Consider the following 26,071-nt stretch of genomic DNA (forward strand, 5'->3'; position numbering starts at 1 on the left):
TGCGCGACAGTCTGCGTGGGAGGTATCTGCTCATGCGTGCCTCTGGCATCTTGTTTGGCTTTTCCATGCTGTCCGAGTCGTGCTGGCTTGTGCTGGTGTCGCCGTTGGATTGCGGGTGGAACAGCTCGCGCACAAACAGCGGCTCGTAGTTTAGTGGCTCGCCATCGCTATCAATAGCACCCTTTGTCTTGCGGTTGGACTCTTGTGTGCTCATGCATGCTGCTGCTGCTGCTGCTACTGCTGGTGTCTCGCGGGTTGCCTCTCTGCCTTGGAGAACAGCGACGAATGTGACGCAAACAAGCTCGCCAGTCGCTGATCATCGAGAACCGGTCAAAGTTCCACGACTCGGCGATCGCTGGCCTCGCTGGTGCTCTGCATGGCCTCATCGTTGCCGTCGGTCAAGGTCCTCGTTGTGGTGGGTTGACCGCGCCCATTCCTTGTATCTGGTGATCAGATCTGAGACCTTTGCTGCGTGCTTGCCGTGACCCGCACGGACAAACTTGTCGTGCTTCAGCAAGCTCTCTGCCGGACGGCCGCTGGGAAAAGTCGACCTCCAGGCATTTCGATACAAAGCCGCGCAGCTTCTTTTGTGCCCTGCTCTGGCGTCAGCGTCTTGGCGCCCTTGCGTGGAATCAGAAACAGAGCGCGTTTCGGGTCCTCGTCGGCGTAGGGCGGCGCGCCGGTGGTGATCTCATAGGCAGTAATCCCCAATGACCAGATGTCGGCCTTGAAATCGTACATGCGGCCGTTCTGGATGACCTCCGGCGCCATCCAATACGGCGTGCCGACAAACGAATAAGACTTGGCCGACGCCTGCATGACCTGCCTTGCGACGCCAAAGTCGCACAGCTGCACGATGCCGTCCTGCGTCACCAGAATGTTCGCCGCCTTGATGTCCCTGTGCATGATGCCTGACGAATGAAGGTAGTCGAGTGCCAAGAGCACCCCGTACATGATTGTTGAAATGTAGCGCTCCTCGATAGACCCGGCCTGCATTAATTTGTGGATGCTGCCGCCAGACGCATACTCCATGATGATCCACATGTGTGAGGACTCCATGAAGGAGCCGTAGTACTGTGCGATGTGCGGCGAGTGTAGCTGCGAGAGGAGGTTGATTTCGCGCTGCATGTCGGTCAGGTCCTCCTCCTCGTTGTCGAGGTTCAGGATTTTTATTGCTACCACCTGGCCCGTCTCTGCGTTGCGGCCACGATATCACCACGCCGTACGCTCCGCGCCCGACGAGCTCCTCCTTTTCATAGTGCCGTGCTGACAGGGACAGACTCATAACTTTTGCATCAGAATACCGAAATGTAGGAAGGCAAAGAGGGAAGGCGAGCGTTCTGGCGTGAATTGACGGGAATAGAAGGAGGCACTAGAATACAAGGAATGTTTACGAAAGGGACAGGGACAGCTCTTGAAAGAAAAACAAAAAAGCGAACAACAGTCGTGCAAAAAAGGGGGAGGAGAGAGCGAATTCAAAATAGCCTTTCAGGCCGGCGACCGCATGCGCGCATGCTCCTTCTCTCCCCCTCCCTTTGCGTGATCGATACGCTTTATTCTCAGAATGGACATTAACGACATTTTCAAAGAAAAGGTCACCAGCACGTCGATAAATTCCGGCAAGCGCCGGCGGCTGGGGCCGGTGCCGACGCTCGAAAAGCTGAAGGAAGACGGCTACGGGATCGCCACCCACGACGAAGACCACAGCGACGAAGCAGCCAAGCGGCCGCGCATTGACTCCTGACTCTGACAATTCGGCAGCAGTCAGCGACTCCGAGGGCGGGCGGTTCTTCTCGGACGGGCTCACCACCAAGGAGAAGGGCGTGCTGTCGTGGGTCGACCAAATGGAAGACATGGACGAAAGGCTCGACCACGCAGCCGTGCAGCGTCTCGTGCTGCGGCTAGAAAAGGCCGTGTCCAAGAACACCGAGGACCGGATAAAGCACGCAGAGAGCCCCGAGGGCTTTGCTGAATCCGAGGCGGAGCTCGATGAGGCGATCCAGCGGCTCCTGATGCTGGCGAACAGCGTCCAGTATCTGAAGACATTGCAGGAGCTGGAGTGTCTGCCGACATTGGTCGGTCTGATGGCGCACGAGAACGCCGATATTGCATTGGATGTGATCCAGGTCGTAGCCGAAGTGACAGCCGAGGATGCATGGAGCGGCGAGTCGCAGGAGGAGCGCGATGCAGTCGAGGAGTTTGTCCGGGCGCTGGCGAAGGAGGGGTTCTTTGAGGTGCTTGGCGATAACCTGCGCAGACTCAACGAGTCGGCTGGGTCGTCAGGAGGGAGAAGCCGACCGCCAGGGCGTGTTCCAGACTCTGGGTCTGATAGAGAACCTGGTGTCGCTGAATAGCGAGCTTGCGGAGGCAGCGGTCGCAGCAGCGAAGCTTTTGGTGTGGCTAACGAACCGGATATCCAAGACGTATACGGATGATCCAGTCGACTCGAACCAGCAGTCTGCGGCGGAGATTCTTTCAATTCTCTTGCAGTCATCACCGAAAATCTGCCAGGCAGCGACCGGCGATATGATGGACGCGTTGTTGAGGTGCACGGCAAAGTACCGGAAACGGTCGCCTGGAGACGAGACCGAATCAGAGTACCTGGAGAATATCGTTGACTCGGTCTGCATGCTGCTGACAACCGACCAGGGGAAGCGCAGCTTCGTTGACCTGGAGGGGGTTGAGCTAGTGGTGCTGCTACAAAAGCAGGTGGTGGTAGGCAAGCTACTGTCGCTCAAGATCCTCGACTACGCATTGACGCCTGGCAGCGATTCAGCAGTGCCCAAAGCCATTGCGAAGCGGTACATTGACGGTCTCGGGCTCAAGTACCTGTTCTCGATGCTAATGAAGAAGGGCAAAGGTGACATGGCAAAGCTCTACAAAAAGCACCCAGAATTCGAGGAGCGCGCGGTAAACTGCATTGCGTGGCTGTTTCGACTCACTGACAGAGACACGCCGACTCACTGGCGCGTGCTGGCGAAGTTTATGCCGTCGCCGGAGGACGACAAGGGGTGGAAGCTGCGGGTCGATCGCATTGTCGAGCTCAATGCGCAGTATGCAGAGCGCGTTGCAGAAGGCAGCGAAGATGACGATGCTGATGACGATGCTGAGGATCGGTATTTGAGGAGACTGGATGTAGGGCTGTTTTCGCTGCAAATGTGCGACATCATTGTTGGGTTTGCTGCGGGCGAAGAGACAGTGAAGGGCCGGATCGAGACATTGCTCAAGCGGCGCGGTCGCAATCTAGACATGGTCAGGAGGGAGCTGGCCGAGTACGTTGCGGTGAAGCAGGCGGAGACACTGGGGGCAGCAGACAGCGCCGATTCGTCGATCGGCGACCTGGATCTGGCACACTTGCTAGAGCGGCTATGAGAAAGAAAAGCGTCTTTATAGTAAATAGACATATGCAAACACAGTTTAGAACACCTTGTCCATGGCCTTGCGCGACAGCTCGACACCCAGGAAGCACGCGGCGTTGGCCGGGAATGCACGCAGCAGCGCCGGGCCCATGCCGCGGAACAGCGCACCCGCACCCTCGGTCCGCATCATCTCGATAAAGACCTGGCGGACTCCCGAGTACTTGCCATCAGGCGCCGTCTGCAGCCGCGACTTCAGGACATCAGGCGGAATGGCCACTGCCCAGTTGGCCATACCGGCCAGACCACCGGCAGTGACGATGGCCAAGGGCGAGATGGCGCCCTCGCCGGCGCTCCGGTCGGTCAGCGCCTTCTTGATCAGCTCGTAGGCGCCAAAGTACGCAACACTGCCGGGGACGTCGCGCAGGAGAGTCGCGCACGTGCCCTTGAACAGCGAGCTGATACCGCCGGTACCGCACAATGCCCATGGCCGCGTCGACCGGGCCCTTGTAAACAGCCGCTCCGTTGGTTCCGCTGACCTGGAGCGTGCATTTGATGCGCTCCATGGGCGCCATGATCGCCTGTGGTCGGGATCGCAGAGAACCCTCCGGCGAACAGAATCTGGTTGGTCGTCAGCTTATCCTCCGGCGACTACAGCATTAGAGCATGGGACGGTCCAGAGATGTTAGTGCCTTTGTACCACTCGGCCTAATGCTTGCTAATTCGGTCCGTGTGGCCCGCCCTCACGGCTATGTTTTGGCGAGAAAATCCTCGGCTCTGCCCGGACCCTGGGGCACCTCCGAAACTGCCAGCCCAATCCGTCCCCCGCCCGCTACCCGATTTCACATGCTAGTGTTTTGCTACTTACCAGGTTGTAGACAGAGCGCATAATCCTCTGGCCCTGGTCGTAGCCCCAGAAGCAGATGGCGAACACGGGGGTCGCGCCGACAAGCGGTGCTCCCATGCCGCGGTACATGCCCCGGATGCCGTTCTCAGCCAGCGTCTTGCGGAAGCAGTCCAGCGTGCTCTTGTACTCGGTTCGACGTCTGCATGCGCACCTTCAGGAGGTCGAGCGGGTGTCCGGCCATGACCAGGCACATGCCTCCAAAACCGCCAGACAGGAACGACTTGACACCAGACGAACCGCTGCTGGCCTTGGGCTTTGACTCGGTAGAGGCGTCAGACATTGTGTGTATGTGGAAAGAGTGTAAAACGGAGGACTGGCTTTTGGAGAAGCGACGTTGGGAAGAAGAGTGAGGCTGATGCTGAGGCCACAGAGCGAGGCGGTTTGGCAGCTTTTATAATTTGGCTTTAATTTCCCGTCCCGTGCGAAGCTCGTCTGTTCGGGGGTTTTTATTTCATGTGCTTGCAAAGTTTCCTTATCTGTTACCAAGCGCGTCGCACTGTAGACGGGGTGCAATCGCTCTATCAGTCCGCCCCCGCACGCACCAACAGGCATGCGCCAAACACCAGGGAGGAATTGGCGTTTTTTCTGGTTCCCTGGAGCGCGGCAATTTTCCATGCCATACCCGCAGCGCACATTTATTTTTCGCCCTCAAACCTCCATGGCGTCCGTGTATCTTGGACCATCGCCACCTGCTTGACCCCCATGATAGATGGTGATAAGAGTGTACGCCAGGCAAGTGGAAAAATACCCGGTGGATATTGTCGCAGACTTTATCTGCTGGAACGCGAGCCCGTATGTGGAGATAAGGGCATCACCCATTTGATCCTCAAGGTAGAGATAATGCAAGAGCACGTTCAGCCGGGCCTGCGGATCTAATCAGCTGTAGATTTTGTTTATATTGGATAGATCAAAAACGAAAGGCTATATAAAATGGTATGCTGGGACTCTCGATGGACGAGAAGGGTTGGTAATCGCACTGCAATCGCTTTTTGGGAGAAGAGTAGCCCTTACAGGTACCACTTGTACGCCAGAATGGCGACGGCCAGGCCGAGGGGCACAAGGAAGCCCATCGAGCTGCTACAGGGAATAGGGGAGGAGGGACTCTTAATGCATGTTCATGAGGGAATAGCGGACTTCCGCGCTGCAACGCTGCTCTTACCTGTTCTGCTTGCCGCGCACACCAGTGCTCTCACCGTCGGCCTCCTCGCGACGCGGGATGGACGTCGGCGGTGCGCCCTACAGTAAACGAAATAAATGATTGATGAGATGAGATGATGTTACGCCATGCATCCAAAATACAGAAAAAGAACCCAGCCCTTTTATCGTTTTCCCATGCCAGCAGGCAGGGTTTTCTCACTGGGCCTGCTTCGCTGAGATACTCTACCTCAAGGTCGCCAATCAGGTACTGCTCCAGCAGCTCGCGGGCATCCTCCGAGTGGCCAATGTCCTCGAACGCCTCGGTCGCGTTGATGCCGGCGTGCTCCAGGAGAACCTCCTCGCCGCCAGGATGCTCGTCGAGGAACTTGGTGATGTCGTACACCTTGTTGTGAATCACGACCCAGATATCCTCGCGCGTGTTGTGCTTCGAGATTTCCTCAGCGGTATAAGCCTTCGACATCTATGAGTGAATGAGACTCGGCGAGCCTTTTAGTGCCCTGTGCATGGAACAAACATACTCTTGCTTATTCCCCCTCGGCCTGCTTGCTCGCCCACAGCCTGCAGTGCCATCCACAGCCTAGAACGAAACCTACCTTTTGGTTTAGAAAAATTATTATCTGTAAAGGGAAAAAAAAGCTCAGAATACTCAGGAGAAGAGGCGGGATTCTCTCTGGTTCTGTTGTGGCGAAAAACGGCAATTCCGGGCCACAGCAGCCTGCAACCAGTTACACGCTGACCCAAAAAAAAAAGCGAGCCGAGCCGAGCCGCACCTGCTCACTTGCGAACAGCGGTGCAGGACATGCCAGTAGCCATTGCGACAGTATCCACGTTCCCTTTTATAACCGCACTTTTACTCCTTTCGGAATTACGTACGTTTTCGTGTGTCGCAAACGACATTAACCGTGGCAAATGGCCTCCCAGTCCACGACACCTTTACTGGCACTCAAAATACCGCGCAATGTGCTCGACAAGCTGCAGTCGACCGACGGAATCCAGCTCACACTGGGCGGCAAAGAGAAGGGCATTGGCGGGTCAATGGTCATAGCTGGCATGCGCTACGATGTGCGGTATCGGGCAGAGCGCGGCGGCGTAGCGCTTGTATTCCAAGGCAAGTCGCCAACAATAGTCAGCGGCGACACCGAGAGCACCCAATGGGAGCCGCACGGCAAAGTGACTGGCCGCCTGACGCTCCTGCCGCCCAAAGGAACACAGCCGACTGAGCGCAAACCGGCGGCAAGGCCCGCAGAGCCAGCAGGAATGGCATCGCTGGAGTCCAGCCAGACAGCATTCAGCTCGATGGTCGAAAAGGCCGTGGCCGAGCAGACACAGCAGCAGCGCGCAAAGGAGCGGGCAGCAGCCAAGTCAGCGCCATTGAAGCGGCCGGGCGTCGCGGCCCAGCACCAGAAGCACCTGAAGCAGACACGCGATCGGCTTCTGCACTACCTGGCGTTTGCGTCGTGCGAGGAGGAAAAGGCGATGGCCAAGCTGAAGGGGTCGCGGCAGGAAGTGCTGGACATTCTCAAATCAATTGCGACCGTGGACGGTACGCTGTGGACGCTCAAGCCGGAGCAGTTCCGTGAGGTGCAGATTATGCAGTGGGAAAAATACAAGGGCAGTGTCAGGCTGCAGGTCGCTGCCAACTGCCTTGCTGCGTTCGATAAGCTTGGACTGCCCATGGACGATCCGGACCGCGTGCGCGTAACAAAGGTGCAGAAGAAACTTAGGGAAATGATTGCAGAGCAACGGGCACAGCAGACGGCGGCCAAGCTGGGCCAGAGCACAGCTCCGGCCGGCTGCCAATGCGAGCCCGCCTGCGGCTGGGGCTGCGGCTGCCACGGGCTCGTTGTCGGCTCTAACCAACACATCTGTGATCCGCAGCCCGACAGTCCCGTCGCTGAGCCTGCCGAAGGAACCACCTGCGACAAAGAAAAAGCCCACTCGCTCGGTCATTGCACCTACGCTGGCCAAGACGCTCGGCATGAAGGGAGCTAAGCCGGCCAAGCGCAAGCTGACAGGGACCACTGATTCGCTTGGCCCGCCTTCCCGCAGCTCGGTTGCGCCCGGCCGCCGGTCTGTCACACCCGATTTTAGCGCTGACACCAAGGCTGCGAGCAAGAAGCCCGAGCCGAGCAATGAGGATGGCGAGCTGAATGATGGCGAGATCAAGGAAGAGGGCGAGACGTCGGGCCCAGAATACGGCAGAGCTGCTGAATCCCTGGCACCAGCCAAGCCCCAGCTGCAGGCGTCTAGAGGCCACTCACACAGCGCATCGTTCCAAGGAGATCGCCAGAGGAGCGACCCTTCAGACCAACACAGATTGCCAGTGGACCGCAAGCGGTTCCGTCGGCTGCGCGCCGAGTCCGATGTGCATCCAGTATCAGACACGGAGGCCGACTACAGCCGACCACAGCACCGGCCGCCACGCTGGAGCAGCAGCCAGAGCCGCAGCCCGATGATGGTCGATCGCGTGGATGGCACCTTCAGCCGGTCGCACAGTCATAACTCGCGCTTTCACTGACACCGACGCAGCAGACCTTGACGAGCACGGGAGCCGCCGCCCGCTACAGCTCCGGTCGCGCCCACTACCCGCCCAGTCGTTCGCTGTGTCGCCGGCCATATCGTCGCCACAGGTGCCCAGCATTGAGACTGAAGCGGCTGTCAACAGAGTCCAGGAGAGGCTAGCAGCAGAAATCAGCGCAGAACGACGTATCCCCTCGTTGACATCAGCCAACGGAAATGCTGACACAGCCACTGATGCAGCCACACAATCCATGACGGCCGCTGCAGCTGCCATCAGTGCTCGTGCCCGGCTGCCGCGCGGCCCATCACTGTCGCCGGTTCCCTCCCGGCAGGACTCTCTGTCGCGTTCGCCGGCAATGCGGCCACAGAACCCAAAGACCATTGAGGACCTGGAGCGGCTCGAGCAGTCGATCCGCACAGCGTACGAGGAGTACTGCGAGCTGCGGCTCAAGCTCGATAGCTGCCACGCTGAATTCACGCCCTTGGTAGACGAGCTAGCGGCGGCCCAGAGCGCAAGCGTGGATGCGCGCAAACGGGCTCTGGAAGCCAAGTGCTCGAACGAGGCCGACCGGGAAGAGGGTGAGGAGATCCCTGGCGACTGCACATCACCGTCGGAGCTTAGCCTGGCGATTGATCCGACGACTAGCAAGTGCACGCCCGACGGATGCCGGCTCTACGTGTACGATGATCCTGACGATGGTCAGACAATGTGGCTCGCCGATTCGCCCGAAGTCGTAATCGACGCAGACGACGCGTCACCGTCGTGTCGCCGGCGCCGTTTGCTGCCAGAGGAGGCGCGAGTGATACGTGCGAGCCAGAAAATCTCGGAAAGCTACAGGGACCTGCCCGGCGGAGACGCGCTGCGGTGGACCAGGAGGTATCTCCGACTGCATTCGCAGCTTGAGCAGATGGGTGATGACCTGAGTAAGGGGTATGAGCGGCTGCGGAGGAGCATGATGAAGCAAGTCGATGCGCTCAGAGGCGAGCTCGAGGACTTGGACATAGATATTCCCAACCTTGACGAAAAGGTGGGCGATGTGCTCGCCTTGGAGACGTATCAGAAGGGCTTGGCTGATGCACATAGCGCTTCAGCCGACTAACATGACATTGGCAATAAACGACAACCCGTGCGTGCTCTGCAGGCACTACCACACTCATCTGCACGACCGGCCTACGTCGGCAGAAAAGACAAGTGGCCATTGCAAGTTTGCGTGGCAGACCTGGATATTAGTGAATGCAGCTCAAATTAATGAGCGCCTGCCCAGTCTGTTTGCTAGGCGATCAGCGAGGCCAATGTGTGGGTCTGTGAGGGATGCCACAAGCACACTTCTCCTTTGCTTCCCACCTTGTTCGCACAGTTGTATTTTAGTCTCCCCCTCCACCTTCACCTTCTAATCGCACGAGCATTGACTTCCTTTACTGTTTCACCTGTCGAATTCCCCCCCCCTTCCCCCGTTACCATTCCAGCCTTCGCTGCCTACTGCTCCTCTTGCTGAGGCGAAATTCCACCGTTTCAAATGGCCAGAGATGCAAACCATGAGTACACAGAGCTCACAGACATGACAAATGCACCTGATGGTGCCGCCTCCGAGCGTATCCTATGAGACAGGCATGCAGGCCAATGCACCTGAACGGCGAGGACTGAAGGCGCTGATGCGCGATCCCGGGGTTCGCAAGAACGTACTGCTGAGCGCGCTCTTCATAGTCATGTGGTATTCGTTTTCCGGTATGCTCTCAGTATACAATCGCTGGCTGTTTGGCAACTCTGAGCGCGACTTTTCGTTCCCCTTGTTTGTCAGTGCTATCCATATGCTGGTTCAATATCTGCTATCACTTTTAGCGCTACGCATGTTCCCGCACCTGCGTCCGACCCAATCGCCGACATGGAGTGCGTATCTGACGCGAGCGGTCCCATGCGGAGTTGCGTCGGCGCTGGACGTTGGGCTGAGCAATGTGAGTCTGCAGACAATTACTCTGACCTTCTACACGATGTGCAAGTCGTCGAGCTTGGGATTCGTCCTGCTATTTGCGTTCCTGTTTGGGCTTGAGCGCGTGCGCCTGGTGCTGATTGCCATTATTGCCGTGATCTCAATTGGCATCATGCTGATGGCTGCCGGAGAGGTGAATTTCGTGTGGGCCGGCTTCCTCGAGGTCATGACATCGTCGGCCATGAGCGGCTTGCGCTGGTCGCTGACGCAGATTTTGCTGTCACAGGAGCGGTTCGGCATGAATAACCCGATTGCAACCATGTCAAAGCTGACGCCCATCACCGGTATCAGCATCATGGTGTTCTCGCTGATCATCGAGCATCCGTTCACCGAAATCGCAAAGAATAAGAACATGGACTCGACGCAAGGAATCGTCATGATCGTGGCCCTGATGGTGGGCGGCGGCGTGCTGGCGTTCGCCATGATATTGTCCGAGTTCTTCCTGATCGCACGCACGTCGGTCGTGACCCTGTCAATTGCTGGGATGCTGAAGGAGGTTATGATGGTTGGCGTTGCCCATCTGATCTTTGGCGACACCATGTCGTTTGTCAATGCCTGTGGCCTGCTGGTCGCCATGTTTGGCATCGGCATGTATAACTGGCTCAAGATCCACGACATGCTGAATTCGTCCAAAGCGAAAAGCACCAGAAGCAGCGATTCCGATCCACGCAATCTGAGTTTGGACGAGGTGAGGCAGCGCCAGATAAACTTTGCCGGCGAGCCCTACGACGGCCTGATGGTGAACATGGAGACCATCGCCAATGGTGATATTTTTGATCACGACGATGACGACGCAAATGGCGGTCCAGCTGTCGGCCAAGTCGGGTGTCAGCAGCGGTATGGCTACCAAGGGGTATGCGCGCAGACGGCAGTCGGTATTTTCCAACGGCGAGGGAATCACTGGCCGTGGATTCGATGAGTTCTCGCTGTCTTCGACTGACGGGCATCGGTGATGACATCTCGCTACCTGAAATTCGCTCCAAGCATCGAGGGTGGTGCGCAGAGGTTTGTCGACCAGGCTGGCAACTCAACGGCGAACTCTATAAACATGGACCACATTATATCACAGGAGCACGAGGATAGTCCGGGAGCGACAAAAGTTAAAACCACAAAGAATAAAACCAAAGTATTTCTAATCACTACACATGCTCAGCGAGTATCACATCTCTACATACGATAATGCCACATGAGCCATGTGGTACTCAATGGACTTTTGTGTGTACGGTTTACTTGCGCCTTAGAAAAATTCTTTTTACCATAGCTGATAAGAGAAGTGGAAAAGGAGGTTGTTTTTGGGTTCTACTATGTAGGGTTTAGGATGCTTGAAGGTTGGTTTTACTTGATGGGACAGTAGATGGAGCAGAAGGGAGGGAAGACGGAAGATGTGTGACATATAGCTGTGTCCTAGCCAGGGCGTGCTGCGTCGTTGGTTCGACGCAAAACGCGTTGCCTGACCAGACACAGCCATTGTTTGGGTCAAAGACCCGAGCCTGACCGCCCATTACCCTCAGTGGGACCACAGCGCCCACCATCATATGCCTGATCAGGGTTATCGATATCACTACTATCGCCGTCGACGCCCGGGTCTGGCGAAACACAACATGCTGAGCATGCATAAAGATATATCCATGGCATGAAAGTTTTATTCTGATGTGGAGGCAGTCGACGAGTCCTTGCTAGCCCGCTCATGGGCCAGCAAATACGCGACAATTCGACCACCGTCCCCATCGGCAAACACAAGCCTGGCCAAGGTCTCGCCGACAATCTCAGCCAGTTTCGACTTCTGCACGCTGGTCAGGCTAGCCGCATCCAGCTCCTTATTATCCAGCGCCAGCGCTCTCAGCGCCCCCAGAAGCGCCTCCTGACAGTGCCTGCCGTCGCTGACCAGCTGCTGGTTGTCCTTGGCCATCTCGGCATCCAGCAGAGTCATGTACGTCTTGATGTTCGGCAGGATCAGGACCTTGATGATGTTGACACCGAGCTTGGTCAGGCCTGTGATTGCGCCATAGTGTGTGGTCAGTGGCCTTGTCGGGTCCAGGAAGGCGCGGAGGAGCGTGCGCGCAATCCGCGCCTGCAGCGTATGGTAGGAGCGGCTGAACTGCTGGCAGATCTCGGCAATCTGGTCAGCAGCGCCGTCACGCAGCGACCAGTGGTCCTCGGCCGGACTCTCACACAGCCGCTTGCTAACCAGGCACGTCAGCAGCGAGGGAATCAGCTGGTGCATGTACGGCTCGACAAAGAGATTCGGGTTCTTGCGGATTGCACGCGCAACCGCCATCGCCGTCTTCAGTGCATCGAGGCTGTGGATGTTGGACTTGACTGTCTCGGCAATATACTGGATAAAGTATGTTACCAGCTGGTGGATTCCTGCGTCGATTGCAATGCTCTCCAGCGCAGTCGATTTGACTGCCAGATCGCTGCTCTGCAGAGACTCTGTAATGCACTCAAAGTAGAGCTGCAGCTCCTTCGACAGCACATGCTTGACCAGCGGTACTGTTTCCACACCACTCGTGCCATCTGTCTTTTGCGCGTGCGGCCGAGCCTGCTTCTTCGCCGGCGCATCCTCGTCGTCAAGGGGGATCGGGTTCTGCTGGATCCTGGGCTGCACGCCCTCAATGGCAAGCCAGTGCGATGTGTAGACAACCTCAAGGGGCACGCTGGGCAGCGGCTCCTCCAGGTACGTGTCCAGGTCTATTAGCTCGTCCTCGACATAGTAGATCTCCTCCAGCGCCGTCGCCGCTTTGTTGAATTTGATCGGACGTCCGGCTTCAAATCCATAGATGGGCTCAATATTGCGCACGCGCAGCGCATTGTTGACATCAGCCACCGTCAACTTTGTGCGCTTCGAGTGCCGCATGAACTTCACTGCCTCGTCGATAATCTCGTGCAAGCGGTACTCAACATCCTGCGCCATGGCCGCCGAGATGCCGTCCTTGAGCTTTGGGATTCCAATGGACTCTGACGTGCTCTTGATTGTGCTCTTTGGGTATATCATAGAGGAGAGTTTGAACAAGAGAAAAAGAAGTTTTATTAATCGCCAGAGCAAAAAAAATTCAACCTTCAGAATGTATGCGTGATCGATTGATGCAGATGGTTATAGCCAAAGGCCACGTGACTGGTAGATTTCTATGTGGCAATGTCGCGGGTTTCGATGGGCAGTGCCACCATGCTAGCAGCGGACATCCACAGCAGCGCAACACTCAGGTACATCGGCAGCGTGGTGCTGACTTCCAGCAGCATACCGGCAACAAGCGGGGCGATGATTCCGGCGACGCGGCCCATGGCCGATGCAATTCCGCAGGCAGTCCCGCGTACCGAAGGATGGAACACCTCCGGCGTATAAGCATAGATGATGGCGTACATGAGCGAGCTTGTCAGCCCAAAAACTGACGACGACATGGTTGTAAGCCAGGCGACATGTGTCTTGGCAGTCATGGCAAATGTTATCAGGGCCAGGCCAGCGAAGAAGGTCGATATCGCCATAGAGTAGATGCGGCCGAGCCGTGTGTCAACCATCCAGGCACCAAGGATCGACCCTGGTATGCCGCTGACCGCGTAGATAAGCGCATCCCGGTAGACTGCCGTCTGCTTGCTATGTGAGCCTGCTGCCAGCTGCTGCTGCTGGGCACCAGGTGCGCTGCGCGACTCGAGGAACTTGGGCAAGAACACATTGAACATTGTGAACCCCATGGCCACCAGCGACCAAATCAGCCAAATTAAGACTGTTGTGCGCCGGAGCTCAGGCGTGAACAATGGCTCCAGCGAGCGCATGTGACTGCGGAAGTCAAGCGCGCCACGAATTCGGCTCTGGATTGATTTTGCTTGCGGCCGGCTGGCTGGTCGCCCCGGCTCTTCAATGTCCTCGGGCCATTCGAGCCACGACATGTCGTCAGAGCTGCTGAGTGACGGGGGTCTGGCAATATCGTCGCTGGACTGGTTTATCTGTGGGCTGATAAGCGAGCTCTCAAAGTCAGCCACGTCCTGGCCGTCGCTGTGGTCTCCGCTACGAGGGCTGGTGGCCACAGCCTTGGTCGTGCCGCCATTGAACATGACGATTTTCTTCAAAACGATTATTACATCGGAGCGGCGGTTCTGCTGCAGCAGGAACTTGGGGCTCTCGTACAAGCTGAACCAGCCATTGCGCAGTACGACCATGGCCATGGTGACAAGCGACAAGGTCGCCATCAGGTACCGCCAGCCGTTGTTCAGCTTGCCCACATCGCACCCCTGGCTGTCATCCGGACAGCTGAAGGGCGGCAAGATGGCCAATGCCAGCACCGACGTCAGCACGGACCCAAATGAAAAGAACACACTCAGCAGCGTCAGCAGGTGGCGCTTCTCACGTGGGATGAACTCAAGGAAGATGGCGCCATCCACAGGCATGTTGCCACCCACACCCGTGCCAAGGCCAAACAGGCACGCGCAAAAGACTCCGAATGATGGCGCAAAGCTCGCCAGCATTGCAAACACCGCCGATACCACCAGTGTCCAGTGATATGCGACCAGGCGCCCAAACCGATCCGACAGCAGCCCCCACATCAACGCACCACCGGTCAGACCCAGGAACATCGACGACGACATCAGGCCGATCTGCCCGTTGCTGACAGAGAAGTGCTGCTGCACACGCGGCAGGATACATGCGATGCATTGCATGAACATGTTGTCTGCGAGCCACCCCAGTCCGCATAAGCCCAGGATGCGCCGGTGGAACTTGCCGAAGCCAATGTTTGATATCATGCGGTTCAGCTCTACCTCGCTGTCATCGACCGGGTCGTCGGAGGCCCGCTCCAGGGCCGTGCCATAGTCTATCTCGTTCTGTGCCGCGGACTCATTCATAATGGAATTGCCTGCATGGAGGAAAGGAAATCTAGGTATTGGAAAAAAGTTGCAGAAAGCTCCGCCAAAAAAAAACAGTGACAGGTTTTTTTTTACCGCAGCGTAGGGTTTGTTTTTAGCTGCTCGATGACGTTGTTGTGTACTGCGTTTGGTGGCAGCCAATGGGTGGCCAGCAGTGGGCAGTTCAGGGACATTCGCCAGCTGGCATGGTCGCTGGGGCACACTCTTTGCTAGAACATGGCAAATCTCCTGCAAGGTCCCATCACCACAGCGCAAGCTGAGAGCCGGGTCACAACATCCCCGCTTCGAACACATTCCGTGGAACACATGCTCCAACAATTGCGTCTTGAACTGCTCGATTTGGCATGCCCTGAACGCACTGCAAAGAACAACAGCTCGCCAAGCCGGGGACAAGAATCGCCGGCCCACTAAATCATCACCTGTTTGTTTCCCGCATGCCAGCACACGTAAGGGAATTTGCAGTGGGGGACGAGATTACCTGCTGGCAACAGGCAAGGCATTTAAATGTGCATGCTGCTGACAGCGGTTGGTTTAGAAGAAACCTGCGCCATTTCTGCTCTGCCAGTTTTTTTCCTTTCTACTCTGCCTTGCTATCTTTCTAACCAATATCCAGCAGCATAGCACCACTCTTGTACAGATACTATTATTACTATTCTCACTTGGCATCTCGCAGACACTGCCTTACGTAAACAGCACGCGATTGCCAACCCTCGCACGAAACTAACCCGACTGCGCTACGCTGTTTTTCGGTGGCTGGCATTTACCCACATCATAATGTACATTCCTTCAGAGCCATCGCACAGGCTGCTGGTACTCCGCGCATCTGGCTCGGGGGGTGACTCGCAGTCGGCGTGGAACTACGTCGCGTATGTTGCCTTCAGCATCACCATGCTCTTTCGGCCTGTTCTCAATGAAGAGTAAGGTACAAACCAATTGCCTCCCCTCGCACTGGTAGATCTCGTCACATGGCTGGCATTGCACGCAGAGAGCGCAGATCTGCCTGACCACTCTCATCGGCAGTAGTCCCTGCCCAAAAGGAGAAGGTCAGCAGGAGAAAGTCCGCTTGCACATCAACTCCGTGATGGACGCAGCTTGCCTGTATCTTTTAGAAAAAGGCTGACTTTCAGCAAGGCCAAAGACGGAGGGCGAATCAAGAGGCGCAGCCTGCTCCTGCTTGGGACAGAGCGGAGGATTTGAGTAAACATGCATATATGCAGCCAAAGGAAAAAAATTCTCCTCGGCCGACTGGCTGCCCAAGGCAGTATAAAAGCAAGGCGGTCGGGTGGCCAATGCGGCCCAGCAGCTGCTTTCCTTGTCTGCTTTGCATGCTTATTCCCGCGTTCGCCTTTTTTTATCTTTTGCTTTTTGGAGCACCTTTTCATGCTAACATGCACCTCGCCGAAATGTTCCTAGGGGTCTACCACCGGCGGGCCGAGCGGCAGCGTGCGCGCGCAGAGCGGCACCGCAACAAGCTGACCGAGGCCGATCTCGAGGTGCTCCCGCTCTACACCCTAACGGAGGACTCTATCCGGGACATCCTGCGGCCGCACGCCCACCGCAAGGAGCTCAAGGGCGCGGCCGATGCTCCAGGACCCAGTTCGAAATCACAGAGCCCGAAGCCGCGCATTTGCCGGAACCAAAAGCGGACGGGATTGCCGGCGCATCAGGCCGACGCCGAATTGGACGATAGCTCGCGGTATGCGCCGACCGAGACCGACGCCAGCTGCGTGATATGCCTTGAGGAGTACGTGCCTGGCAATTCGGTTCGTGTGCTGCCGTGCGGGCATGTGTTCCACAGCGACTGCATTTCGCACTGGCTGTTGCGGCCCAAGACCAAGGTGCATGAGTGCCCGATGTGCAAGACCCCGTGCTTCCCAGCCGACGTCATTGCCAAGGCTGAGGAAGGAGGCGAGGAGGCAGAGCGAGGAGTCGCACCGGAGAAATGCCCCGAGGCAGCTGGTGCCCGTGTTTTAGCTATACCGGCATTATTTATCCCGACTTTGAAGGGGGATTGGGAGATGCATGGGTAGTCATGTATATGAGCCACCGCGTAGGTGTGACTTGCGCAGACGATGTCAATGGGAGGCGACTGGCATTGGGGGCGAATATTAGTTAATGCAACACAGGATATACACGGCAACCGTCGCTTCGTGTGTCTTCTTTTGTAACCAAATTTTTTGTACTAATACACACCCTACATGGCTGAGTTTGGTTTCAGTCCCAACAACCTGCTAATTTCAAACGTCGTAGGCGGTGTACTGGGCTTCGTTCTGCTCGTGCTTGTTTACGTGGTTCTCATGGGTAAGTGGACAGCAGCCCAATGCAGCACTGAGGAAATACCACGGCTACTTAACCAGGCCCCATTTGATTAGCTTACGGAAACCGTAGCCAGACCACAGCCGGGTGCGCGCCTCACTGGTTCGCCTGCTTCGTCCCCAGACGCACCCGCCACTCCGCCACGCACAAACCCCCACCATCGCAGACCTCAAGACACAGACGAGCTTGGAGACGAGGAAATACAGATCAATGCCTTCAATCGCATGCCGCTGGGACGCACCCAGCCACCGACCCCAAAGCCCACGTGTCCAGAGGCTGGGCTGCCGGCGCCTGTGTACCACCGGCTGAGCGGGCTGGGCATATGCGATGGCGACGATGTAGTAGCGTGGGTGCGTGATAGCAGGCTGCGCAGGTCGTGGCTGCTGACGGGGTGTCCGATCTGCCTGGAGCCGTTCCAGAACCACCAGCTAATTCGCCAGCTGGCCTGCGGCCACCCATTCCATGCCATGTGCATTGACCGCTGGTTCGCGCAGTCCAAACAGCCGGTGCTGACAGTGCCCACTGTGCTTGACGCCCGATGACAGCGCTGTCCACGTGTAAGTGCCTGAACACAACGGCGAGTGCAGTTGCGGCGATCTGCTTCTTCCGTGTGTCCCACGAATGATGTTGATAGAAAGATATAAAAGTTTGGAGTTCTAGAAAAATAAAAATGACATGTTTACGAGTGTGTTTGCTCCTGCACAGGTGCGAGTGATAGAAGGCCATGTTATCACAAGTCGTTGGACACCTTCAGGTAGAAGTTGAGCACAACGGCGGCAATCAGCACAATGACCAGAATGGTCGGGCCCACGCGGTCGTCGTACGGACCCGAGTCGCGCTGGCGGATGCGCTCAGGCCCTCCACTGGAACAAGAAAAGGGCGTACAGCATGACAAACATGGCGATGACTGTGAACGCAGCACCGGCGATCCTGCCTGTCGAGTCAGCCAAAGTTCAGCAGGCCCAGAGCCAGCGAGCCCAGCACGATGGCAAAGTTGAGCCAGGACAGGAACGTGCGCTCGTTGGCAAAGAACACCTTGGGCTCGACGCGCACGGGCACGGCGATACGCTTACTTGTGCTGGCGTTGGTCGGCTGGCGGGCAGCAAACGGAGCATCGCTGGGCAGTGGCTCGTACTTGCGCGCCTGCGAGAACGGGTTCAGCGAGCGGATGAATCTCGACATTCCCGAGTCGCGGCTGCGCTGTCTCCGGCGCTCCCTGCGACGGTTGCGCAGCAGCGACGTCTCTTCGCCAACCATGCGCTCCTCATCCGAGTAGTGTGCGGATGGCGCCTGTGTGCGGCTGTCGCCCTGGACTCGATGCGTCTCCAGGCACTTCCTCGACGACAACCTCAATGTCGGGCTGGTAGTTGCTGGAGTTGGATCTGTTGGAGCGGTCGGACCTTGTGCTGGACCCGCGATGCCGGAGTCAGCCCCTCGATATCGGTCATGCTGGCGCGCGGGCTCGAGGTGCGCGAGATGCCAATATCGCGGCTGACGGGCTTGCGGATGTCGCGGTCCATCTGCGAGAACCAGAACGGGAACACGTCGACGCGATCCTCGAGCAGCGTCGACACGCCGTGGATGAACTTGCTGAACTTGGGCACCTGCCTCAACCAGGTGGCTGTTGATCAGGTCGTCAACCCACTGCGGCGGCTCGACACCCGACTGGGTCTGTAGCTTGACCTCCAGGATGGCGTACGGGAAGCGGCAGATATCCTTCTCGGGCAGCTGCGAGAACGGGTAGTCGATGCCAATGTCCTTGCGGCGCCAGTTGTCGCCCGCACGGGGCTTGCCATCAAAGCCATCCTCGCGAACCATGCTCAGCTCCGTGTCAAGCGAGATGCGGACGCGGGCATCGCCCGGGGATCTGAAATGCGGTGCGGTTATAGAATGTTCTCACGACTACATGGGTAAAAGCAGGGATTATGAGCAACAGCAGGTCTCGGCTAATAAAAATATGAGCCGGCATGGGATTGTAGCAATCCTGGCCTCCCCCAAACTTCATGCTGGTGGCAGAGCGGAGGTCAGGGACATTGCTCATGCACAGGGCCGAGCATGCAAGACGTGCATTGGATAGCAGAAAATGCGTCAACATATTGCGCCGATTGTGCTCGAGATTCACAATGGGCAAAGTGCACATGTCAAGCCGAGCTCGCTCCACTACATGTCAGCCCTCATTGTGGTGCAAGCTCCGGATCTCCAAAATAGAGCACATGTCAGGCGGTGCTCTGACACGGGTGCAGCGAGAGTGGGACTTACCTGGAACAAGGCGCTTGCTTCTGACGCTCTCCTGGACCTCGTACGAGAGGGTCTCCATGTCTTGCAGGTCCTGGTCGGACTTTTTGCCCTCCTCGCGCAGCTTGCGGATCTTGGCGTCGAGACGTGAAGCTGCCAGAGAGATAGTCGTTGACATACTTCTCCTTGACCGAGAAGCGCTCCTTGACAGACTTCTCGCCAGTCCAGTCCTCGTGGTGGGTCTTGCGCTCGACAAAGATCTCGTTGCTCTCCATGTCGCCGTACCAGCGCAGACGGATGGCCTCGGCGCCCTCGCTCTTCTCGATGCGCCCCTGGTAGAGATCAAGATCCTCGTTGTCATAGTAGATGCTGGTGATGGCGGGGTTGGGCGGCTTGGTCGAGCCCTTGGTGCGGTAGATCAGCACCGGCAGGTATTTCAGGATGTAGAGCTTGAGCTCCATCACGTTGTCGGGGTGGACCCAGTACTTTGTCGTCTGGCGGACAAAGTTCTGGCCATTGCCCGACTGCGGGTCCTTGTCTTGGTCGACGTCGACGCCGCCGTTGCGCACGATATTGTAGAGGCGCGACAGCTCGAGCAGCAGCTCGTCAAAGTTCTCCTTGAAGAAGGGCTTGCTGTTGAGGCGCACGGTGAACACCGGCTTCAGGACAAACGGAGCGTTCTTGTCGTGCTTCTTGACGATCTTGAGGAAGGCCGTAAAGTTGAGACGCGTGAACTTTGCCAGCTCATAGACCTCGCTGATGACTGCGTCGATTTCGCGCTCGATCACATCCAGCTGCTCGCGCTTGGCCTCGACAGGGGCCTTGTTTTCTGAGATGAGATCGACCTGCTTCTCGCAGTACTCGATCCGGCGCTTCATCTCGCCGCTCTTGGTCTGCTGGAAGTTGTGGACCTAAACGATATTGCCGATGATTAGCTCCACTGATTCATCTGTGTGGCACCTGGAATCCACGGCCCGCACTGGGCCCAGCGGCAGTGCGGAGTGCGTGGTTTGGGGGAGTCCCTGGAAGCATCATCGTGCCGCGCCTGGTCCGCCATCGGCAGTCTGGGCGGACGCGTGTGCCTGGCAATATACAAAAGCTGTGTGCGCCATCACTCTTACCTTGTCGAGCTCACCCTCGAGGAGATTGACAAACTCGGCCTCGTCGTCGGCCGTGTAGCCCTTGTCTGTGCGCTCGTACAGGAACTTTTTGAGGCTGGCGTAGTCGACATAATAAAACTTCCACGCCGGGAAGAGCGAGTCGCGCAGCATGCTGTCCAAACTTCATGGCAGGTGGAGGGAAGAATATTACGAGTACAAGTATAAAGGTTTGCGGTGCTACAAAAGGAGAAGAGAAGAAGAGGGCCGTAGCGCAAGACGGGGGAGGAAAGGACAGTTTAGCAACAAAGGTTAATTGCGAGCGCGCGGTTTGGAATAGGGGAGCAAAAATTACTTTTTCAGCCGCGGCGTAATGATGGCGTGCGTGCGAACCCGACAGCACCAACAGCAACAGATCGATAGGGGGCATGGCAAATAACAAAAAACATGAGGGCCCAACAAGTGGGATCAGCCGCAGCGTGCAGCTGTCGTATGGAAAAGTACATAGGAACATGCCAGCCTTGTGTTTCTGAACCACCCCCCAAAATGGACAAAGTGGTGGACACCATTGATGATGCGGAAACATGTTGGACACGGTGTTGCCAAGTAGCCCGTGAATAGTGCAGAGACATTAGATACGCCACAGCCATAAGAGGCAGCCCGGGGGAGGCGTGGCGGGGGCCGTATATGAGGCAGCAGCATGCCATTCCCAGTGGCAGGAAGGACGATGGCAGACGATGGCAGACGATGGCGGCGGAGGAGAAGAGATATCGTCATGGGCGGGGCAGTAGTGCAACGAAGGCGGATAATAAGATCCCAGTACTCTACCTGAAAAAGAGGTCTTGAGCAGTAGATGTTAGGCGCTTCCCTACTGTTGAGCGAGGAGACAGAAAAAACAAGCGAGCGGTGTTAACAGGGGCGAGGTACCAATTGAGATTGGGCTGCGCTGACACGGGTTCCTTATATACCCCCCTGCTCGACGGATGCAGGCATTTGAGCTCTGTCTCCGAGCCGAGCGCATTGCTATCGATTGTTGGCAGGGCGAACGAGGCTACATTGAGCTCCGCCGCACTTGGGGCAAAGCCAAAAATAAAACTTGCGCGGGTACAGGACGCAATCTTAGGTGGAGCCTGCTGCGCAGATCGACAGCGGTTAGCTCCAGAGTGTGTCTGTCTCTCGAGCTGGGACTGGCATTAGCTTGATTAGGCAAAGCAATGGAGGTGCAGGTGGCCCTGGCTGCCTAGACAGAAGGCCAGGGATGCCAGGAAGGCTCGATCCGTGGGCAGATTCTTGGCAGCCATTGGCCCCGGGTCTAGTTGCTGTTTATATCCAGACCGATGAGGGGTTTAAGATACAGGATTTCGCGCGCTGGAGATCTGCCGGGTCAAGAGATAATCCGTAGGGGAGCTGGTCTCAGGTCATCAGATGCTGGCAGGGGGGTGGTTCAGGGCCCGCACAGCCAACCGGGCAGGCGTGGGTCCGAGGAAAACGATCAAAAATCGCAGCGCTGGACAAAATAGCCGCCGAGCAAAACTTGTCTTCGTCTCTCCAGAAATTCATACAGCTTTTTTAAAACACTCTATTCGAAATGCCGTCGCAGCAGACACAGCAGAACAAGGTCGACTTCTCGCTTATCCGGCCCAAGAACTACTTTGCCAACGAGCGCACGTTCATCAGCTGGCTGCAGCTGGCGGTGACCATGGGCGGGCTGGGTCTGGCGCTGCTGAACTTTGGCGGCTCGGGCATCCGCGTGCGCATCTCGGCGTTTGTATTCGAGACCGGTCGCGCTGGCACTGATCGTCTACGCATACACCATGTTCTGGACGCGCGCCGAGCGGCTCCGGCGCGGGCAGCGCGGGACGTGGGACGACCGGTTTGTGCCGGTGGTGGTGGTGATTTTCTTCATCTTCGCTACAGCGGTCAACTTTGGCCTGACTTTCCACAAGAAGGCATACACGCCGCCGCTCGACAAGCTCACCGTGTCGCTGCTGTCGTTTGGCAAGGCCGAGCACTGACGAGCAAAAGTTTCAGCCTCCCACTCTTGTCAATAAAAGTATCCAACCTACTAACCCGCGCTGCAGCCAAAAAAAAAAAAAAAAACGTGCCTCATCCTATCTGGGCCACGTGGGGAGGGTAGCTTCCCACCCCCTAGCTCCAATTTTTTGTTGGGCAAGCCCGCGGATGGATACCTCGGCCTGCAAGCGATGTTAAAAGCCAGCGCTTCTCTCCTTCAAGATCCTCCGACTTTTATTTTATTTTTCCATACTGTTTATCCCGCTCCGCATACAACCATGAACGCCGACGCCAGTGTTATCGCCGTCCAGGGCCACCGCCAAGACAGCACGTCCTACGGCAGCGTGCCCTTTGTTGCCCGCCACGACCAGCCCGGCAAGCGTATCGCCGTGCCCGTGCGCGTCGAGCCCAAGGTGTTCTTTGCCAACGAGCGCACGTTCCTGTCCTGGCTCAACTTTGCCATCGTGCTGGGCTCGCTGGCTCTGGGTCTGCTGAACTTTGGCGACTCGACAGGCAGGATCGCCGGTGCTGCGTTCACGATCGTTGCCATGATCGTGATGGTCTACGCTTTGATGCTGTTCCAGTGGAGGGCCGAGCGCATCCGCCAGCGCGACTCGGGTCCGTACGACGACCGCAAGGGGCCGACGGTGCTCGTGGCCGTGCTGATCTGCGCGATCCTGGTCAACTTCTACCTGCGCTTCACCCACTCGGCGTGAAGCGGGGCACGTAGGGAGGCCCATTAATCTGGATCCGTGCCTCGCTTGTAAACGCTGTAATAAAACAAATTCCAATCACCAGATGACTGCATTCTCAAGAAACATGTCATGGCGGGGGATCGCCGTCGCATCATGCGGTCTACTATGTTTAGCACAGGGCTGTTTCTCATGGCAGACGTATTGGCCGCGGTCTTCTCTGTCGGCCGCAGGCTATGGCCTGTGGTTCTTGATGGGACCGTCGTAGCCCGGGCACTGCCGATGCAAAGGGCACCAGCCATTGCAGCCAGGCCCACAGAGGCGCATCTCAGAAAGGCAGTGTGGGTTGGGCACCACTAAGACTGGCAGCCGGTGGCATCAGCGCTCATCGCATAGGGAATCGGGTCGTCGGGAAATCCTGGCACTTGCGCTGCTTTGGGTCTCTGCACATATTGTTCATCGCCTACTACCGACACTCCACCTTGTCGGCCGTTGCCTTTAAAACCGCCTCACTGAGGCTTTCGCTCCATTTTTCTTCTCTTCATTCTCTGTTTATTGCCCTTCCCACCCATTTACCACCCTCTTCCTGTTTATAACCTTTTCTTACTTTCCTTCTCTCCCCTCCCTGTATTGCTCTGTGCTACGGTGTACCGCTAGACAGACCATCTTGTAACATACTTCCTGGCACCCATCCTGCCTCTAGCTGATAACGAAAAAGAAAGACTCTTGGCACTATACGCTGGTAAATGCCCGATACACCGCATGATAGCTACACGGTCCCGCAGCCCGTGTTTACCGAATGGAGCCACTACAACATCGACTACCAACTGCTGCTCACATCACTGTCCACAGAACCCTGCAGTGATGCGCCGAGCGCCAGTTGCCAAACGCTGGTCAGAGAATACAGCACCGAGCTGGAACGGATCGGATCGTTTGTGCACTTGAAAGGAGCCGAGCTGGAAGCCGGCGTGCAGACATGTGCCCAGTACCTCGGATCGACTCAATGCGATGGACTACGGCGAGCAGCTCGTGTATCTGGGCCAGGCCGAAGAGACCGTAGGCGCAGCGATGGCTCAGACCCTGGCATTGGCACGGCTCCGCCGAGCGAACTTCTCTGCGCTCTACCGGATCCTCGACAAGCTGCGACATGTGTGCCCGGTGCACCATGCTGAGCTCTTGGATGCTCTGGCAGCATCGCCGCTGTTTGGCGAGTCGTCGCTGGAGACCCAGCTGATGTTTCGCATTTCGCAGATATACGATGTTGTTCAGGGCGCCTACAAAGATGGCGTGCAGGACCAGTGTTTGGGCAGGCTGCAGGCGTTTCCGAATCTGGCGCTGTGGCGCGGCTGGGTCGATCCACGCAATGCGAGTCGAGTTCCACCGCAGACTCTGTGCTAAGCTCACCCGGGTGCCGCCGCCAGACCGCGCACCTCAGAATCAGCCAAAAGAAGACCTGTCGCCCCGCATGGACCCTCCCCCGTCGCCACCGCAGACCAATCCCTCGGTAGCCACTCAGTCGCCCGTGCCCTGCGCCACCCAAATCGACGACGCGCATGAGGGCCGGGCAACCCTGTACTTTGACACGAAGGATATGAGGTCGTACTGCGGCGGGCTCTCGCCAGAGACTGCAGACAGGGAGACGCTAGAGCTGTTTTGGAGCGAGCAGGACGCGCAGATCGTGACCTGTCGAGCAGCACGCGTGCTCAGGGCCCTGGCAGTCCACACGCACACCCAAGGCAAGCGCGCTCCTGGAGTCCCGCTTTGTGGTGCCATTCCTCAACAGCGAATTCAACTTTGACAACCTGCATACTCCAGCAGGTCGCCGAGTCAGAGACCAAAGCGCAGCAGCGGCAGCGCATCATCGAGGCACAGCGCATCCAGCGCAACATCATCATGAACGACCTCAAGCCCTTGCTGCTGGCCAGCGAGGAGCGCACCGAGTACGTGGATTTGGAGCATCCTGGGATCCGCGTCGTTTTGCGCCGCAATGTCACCATTGCCCACGACAGCCAGATGGCTGATAGCAGCTGGCTTCGAGGCCGCCCTACGTGCGCACCCCACAGGTAGATCCGAGTCGCTGCCATTCGCTCTCTTTGAGCTCCACCTCGATGGCCACGCCGAGTTGCCCGCCTGGCTCGGCCAAATGTTTTTTGAGAGCTCCTTGGTGCGCCCGGTCCTTGACTTTGACCTGTACCTGCACGGCATTGCCCTGCTGCGCGGCGACCTTGTTGACGATCTTCCATACTGGCTGGTCGACTACCACCGTGATCTACTTCATCCAAAATCAACCGTCCCGTCGCTGCGCACTACCTCCAGCCAATCCACCAAGTCGGTGACTATTGATGTACCACAGCTCCCGACAGAGACCACAGAGCTGCTGGGTGGGCCGCGCCGCAATCTGTCGCCGTGCCAGAGATTGTCCCTGGCGCATTCGTTGCGGTACTACCTTGGGATTGCGCTTTTGGCCGCGACGTTGATCAGCGTCGCCATGGCTTTGTGGCCGTATCACAGACAGCTGGTGGGAATCATGGCTGAGCTGGCAGATTTGCTGGCACAGTGGATTGCCAGGATGTTCCAGCTGGACGCTTCCGCCGAGGCTGTTGCTGGTGGATTGGGAACATAACTTCCACTCTGGGAACTGGTAACAGAATCTGGCCTGGGTCCCGCGCTGTGAGCGAAAAAGCTGGATTAAGACTGAGGGATTGGCAAATCCAACGGTTCCACAATTGGCAGGGGTATCCATAGATTTTCAAGTAATCGTTTTATATTCAACCTTCAATGCACAACCACCACTATTCAACAGCTCCACCTCAACCTTTTTTTTTGCACCACCAGTCTTCTGCAGCTTATCCGCTTTTAATCCCATTGCGCCTTTGCATTATGAACAACCCTTCTATCAGGATAGGGGTGTTGGGCGATTTGCACGCCGCCA

The 26,071-nt window shown here is 57.1% G+C and overlaps 15 protein-coding genes across 15 annotated transcripts; 8 read left to right on the forward strand and 7 right to left on the reverse strand.

Annotated features, from left to right (window-relative positions):
• Positions 1–624: 624 nt before the first annotated feature.
• On the reverse strand, positions 625–1,188 carry DL89DRAFT_208538 (Pkinase-domain-containing protein; the record flags this gene model as incomplete). Its single annotated transcript, XM_040884138.1, has 1 exon — positions 625–1,188. A coding segment is annotated over one exon (564 nt), but the record flags the coding sequence as incomplete, so codon positions are not given.
• On the forward strand, positions 1,145–3,412 carry DL89DRAFT_268479 (DUF1716-domain-containing protein). Its single transcript, XM_040887941.1, has 3 exons — positions 1,145–1,642; positions 1,719–2,234; positions 2,284–3,412. Exons 1-3 carry the CDS (start codon positions 1,565–1,567, stop codon positions 3,370–3,372), a joined length of 1,683 nt encoding a protein of 560 aa, XP_040742490.1. The 5' UTR covers positions 1,145–1,564; the 3' UTR covers positions 3,373–3,412.
• A 5-nt stretch (positions 3,413–3,417) lies between these two features.
• DL89DRAFT_284778 (mitochondrial carrier) lies at positions 3,418–4,543 on the reverse strand (the record flags this gene model as incomplete). The annotated part of the gene is made up of 4 exons (XM_040889795.1): positions 3,418–3,937; positions 3,961–4,007; positions 4,225–4,359; positions 4,415–4,543. The coding sequence occupies 4 exons, from the start codon at positions 4,541–4,543 to the stop codon at positions 3,418–3,420; spliced, it is 831 nt and encodes a 276-aa protein (XP_040742491.1).
• Positions 4,544–5,270: 727 nt separating this feature from the next.
• On the reverse strand, positions 5,271–5,881 carry DL89DRAFT_293917 (cytochrome b5; the record flags this gene model as incomplete). Its single annotated transcript, XM_040890442.1, has 3 exons — positions 5,271–5,340; positions 5,423–5,499; positions 5,648–5,881. 3 exons carry the CDS (start codon positions 5,879–5,881, stop codon positions 5,271–5,273), a joined length of 381 nt encoding a protein of 126 aa, XP_040742492.1.
• Positions 5,882–6,274: 393 nt separating this feature from the next.
• Positions 6,275–9,311, forward strand: DL89DRAFT_284780 (uncharacterized protein). Its single transcript, XM_040889796.1, has 3 exons — positions 6,275–7,128; positions 7,160–7,916; positions 7,951–9,311. The coding sequence occupies exons 1-3, from the start codon at positions 6,331–6,333 to the stop codon at positions 9,039–9,041; spliced, it is 2,646 nt and encodes an 881-aa protein (XP_040742493.1). The 5' UTR covers positions 6,275–6,330; the 3' UTR covers positions 9,042–9,311.
• Positions 9,312–9,615: 304 nt separating this feature from the next.
• DL89DRAFT_216072 (TPT-domain-containing protein) lies at positions 9,616–10,536 on the forward strand (the record flags this gene model as incomplete). Its single annotated transcript, XM_040884304.1, has 1 exon — positions 9,616–10,536. A coding segment is annotated over one exon (921 nt), but the record flags the coding sequence as incomplete, so codon positions are not given.
• Positions 10,537–11,571: 1,035 nt separating this feature from the next.
• On the reverse strand, positions 11,572–12,933 carry DL89DRAFT_224564 (DUF1546-domain-containing protein; the record flags this gene model as incomplete). Its single annotated transcript, XM_040884696.1, has 1 exon — positions 11,572–12,933. A coding segment is annotated over one exon (1,362 nt), but the record flags the coding sequence as incomplete, so codon positions are not given.
• A 122-nt stretch (positions 12,934–13,055) lies between these two features.
• Positions 13,056–14,973, reverse strand: DL89DRAFT_293921 (MFS general substrate transporter; the record flags this gene model as incomplete). The annotated part of the gene is made up of 2 exons (XM_040890443.1): positions 13,056–14,734; positions 14,958–14,973. 2 exons carry the CDS (start codon positions 14,971–14,973, stop codon positions 13,056–13,058), a joined length of 1,695 nt encoding a protein of 564 aa, XP_040742496.1.
• Positions 14,974–15,307: 334 nt separating this feature from the next.
• On the forward strand, positions 15,308–16,558 carry DL89DRAFT_182816 (uncharacterized protein). The gene is made up of 2 exons (XM_040883920.1): positions 15,308–15,652; positions 16,200–16,558. Exons 1-2 carry the CDS (start codon positions 15,561–15,563, stop codon positions 16,474–16,476), a joined length of 369 nt encoding a protein of 122 aa, XP_040742497.1. The 5' UTR covers positions 15,308–15,560; the 3' UTR covers positions 16,477–16,558.
• Positions 16,559–16,950: 392 nt separating this feature from the next.
• On the forward strand, positions 16,951–17,491 carry DL89DRAFT_268484 (uncharacterized protein). Its single transcript, XM_040887942.1, has one exon. It carries the CDS (start codon positions 16,985–16,987, stop codon positions 17,156–17,158), a length of 174 nt encoding a protein of 57 aa, XP_040742498.1. The 5' UTR covers positions 16,951–16,984; the 3' UTR covers positions 17,159–17,491.
• Positions 17,492–18,044: 553 nt separating this feature from the next.
• DL89DRAFT_275261 (SPX-domain-containing protein) lies at positions 18,045–20,608 on the reverse strand (the record flags this gene model as incomplete). The annotated part of the gene is made up of 6 exons (XM_040889282.1): positions 18,045–18,410; positions 18,503–18,706; positions 18,744–18,997; positions 19,362–19,470; positions 19,514–20,248; positions 20,459–20,608. The coding sequence occupies 6 exons, from the start codon at positions 20,606–20,608 to the stop codon at positions 18,045–18,047; spliced, it is 1,818 nt and encodes a 605-aa protein (XP_040742499.1).
• A 1,414-nt stretch (positions 20,609–22,022) lies between these two features.
• Positions 22,023–22,449, forward strand: DL89DRAFT_258564 (uncharacterized protein; the record flags this gene model as incomplete). The annotated part of the gene is made up of 2 exons (XM_040885617.1): positions 22,023–22,326; positions 22,352–22,449. The coding sequence occupies 2 exons, from the start codon at positions 22,023–22,025 to the stop codon at positions 22,447–22,449; spliced, it is 402 nt and encodes a 133-aa protein (XP_040742500.1).
• Positions 22,450–22,725: 276 nt separating this feature from the next.
• Positions 22,726–23,163, forward strand: DL89DRAFT_275262 (uncharacterized protein; the record flags this gene model as incomplete). Its single annotated transcript, XM_040889283.1, has 2 exons — positions 22,726–22,791; positions 22,819–23,163. The coding sequence occupies 2 exons, from the start codon at positions 22,726–22,728 to the stop codon at positions 23,161–23,163; spliced, it is 411 nt and encodes a 136-aa protein (XP_040742501.1).
• Positions 23,164–23,668: 505 nt separating this feature from the next.
• Positions 23,669–24,910, reverse strand: DL89DRAFT_182884 (uncharacterized protein). The gene has a single exon (XM_040883922.1). The coding sequence runs from the start codon at positions 24,692–24,694 to the stop codon at positions 24,140–24,142; it is 555 nt and encodes a 184-aa protein (XP_040742502.1). The 5' UTR covers positions 24,695–24,910; the 3' UTR covers positions 23,669–24,139.
• On the forward strand, positions 24,911–25,937 carry DL89DRAFT_182827 (uncharacterized protein). Its single transcript, XM_040883921.1, has one exon. The coding sequence runs from the start codon at positions 25,127–25,129 to the stop codon at positions 25,760–25,762; it is 636 nt and encodes a 211-aa protein (XP_040742503.1). The 5' UTR covers positions 24,911–25,126; the 3' UTR covers positions 25,763–25,937.
• Positions 25,938–26,071: the final 134 nt, after the last annotated feature.

The sequence above is a fragment of the Linderina pennispora genome (genome assembly GCF_002104995.1).
Source record: "Linderina pennispora strain ATCC 12442 chromosome Unknown DL89scaffold_9, whole genome shotgun sequence".
Taxonomy (NCBI): domain Eukaryota; kingdom Fungi; phylum Kickxellomycota; class Kickxellomycetes; order Kickxellales; family Kickxellaceae; genus Linderina; species Linderina pennispora.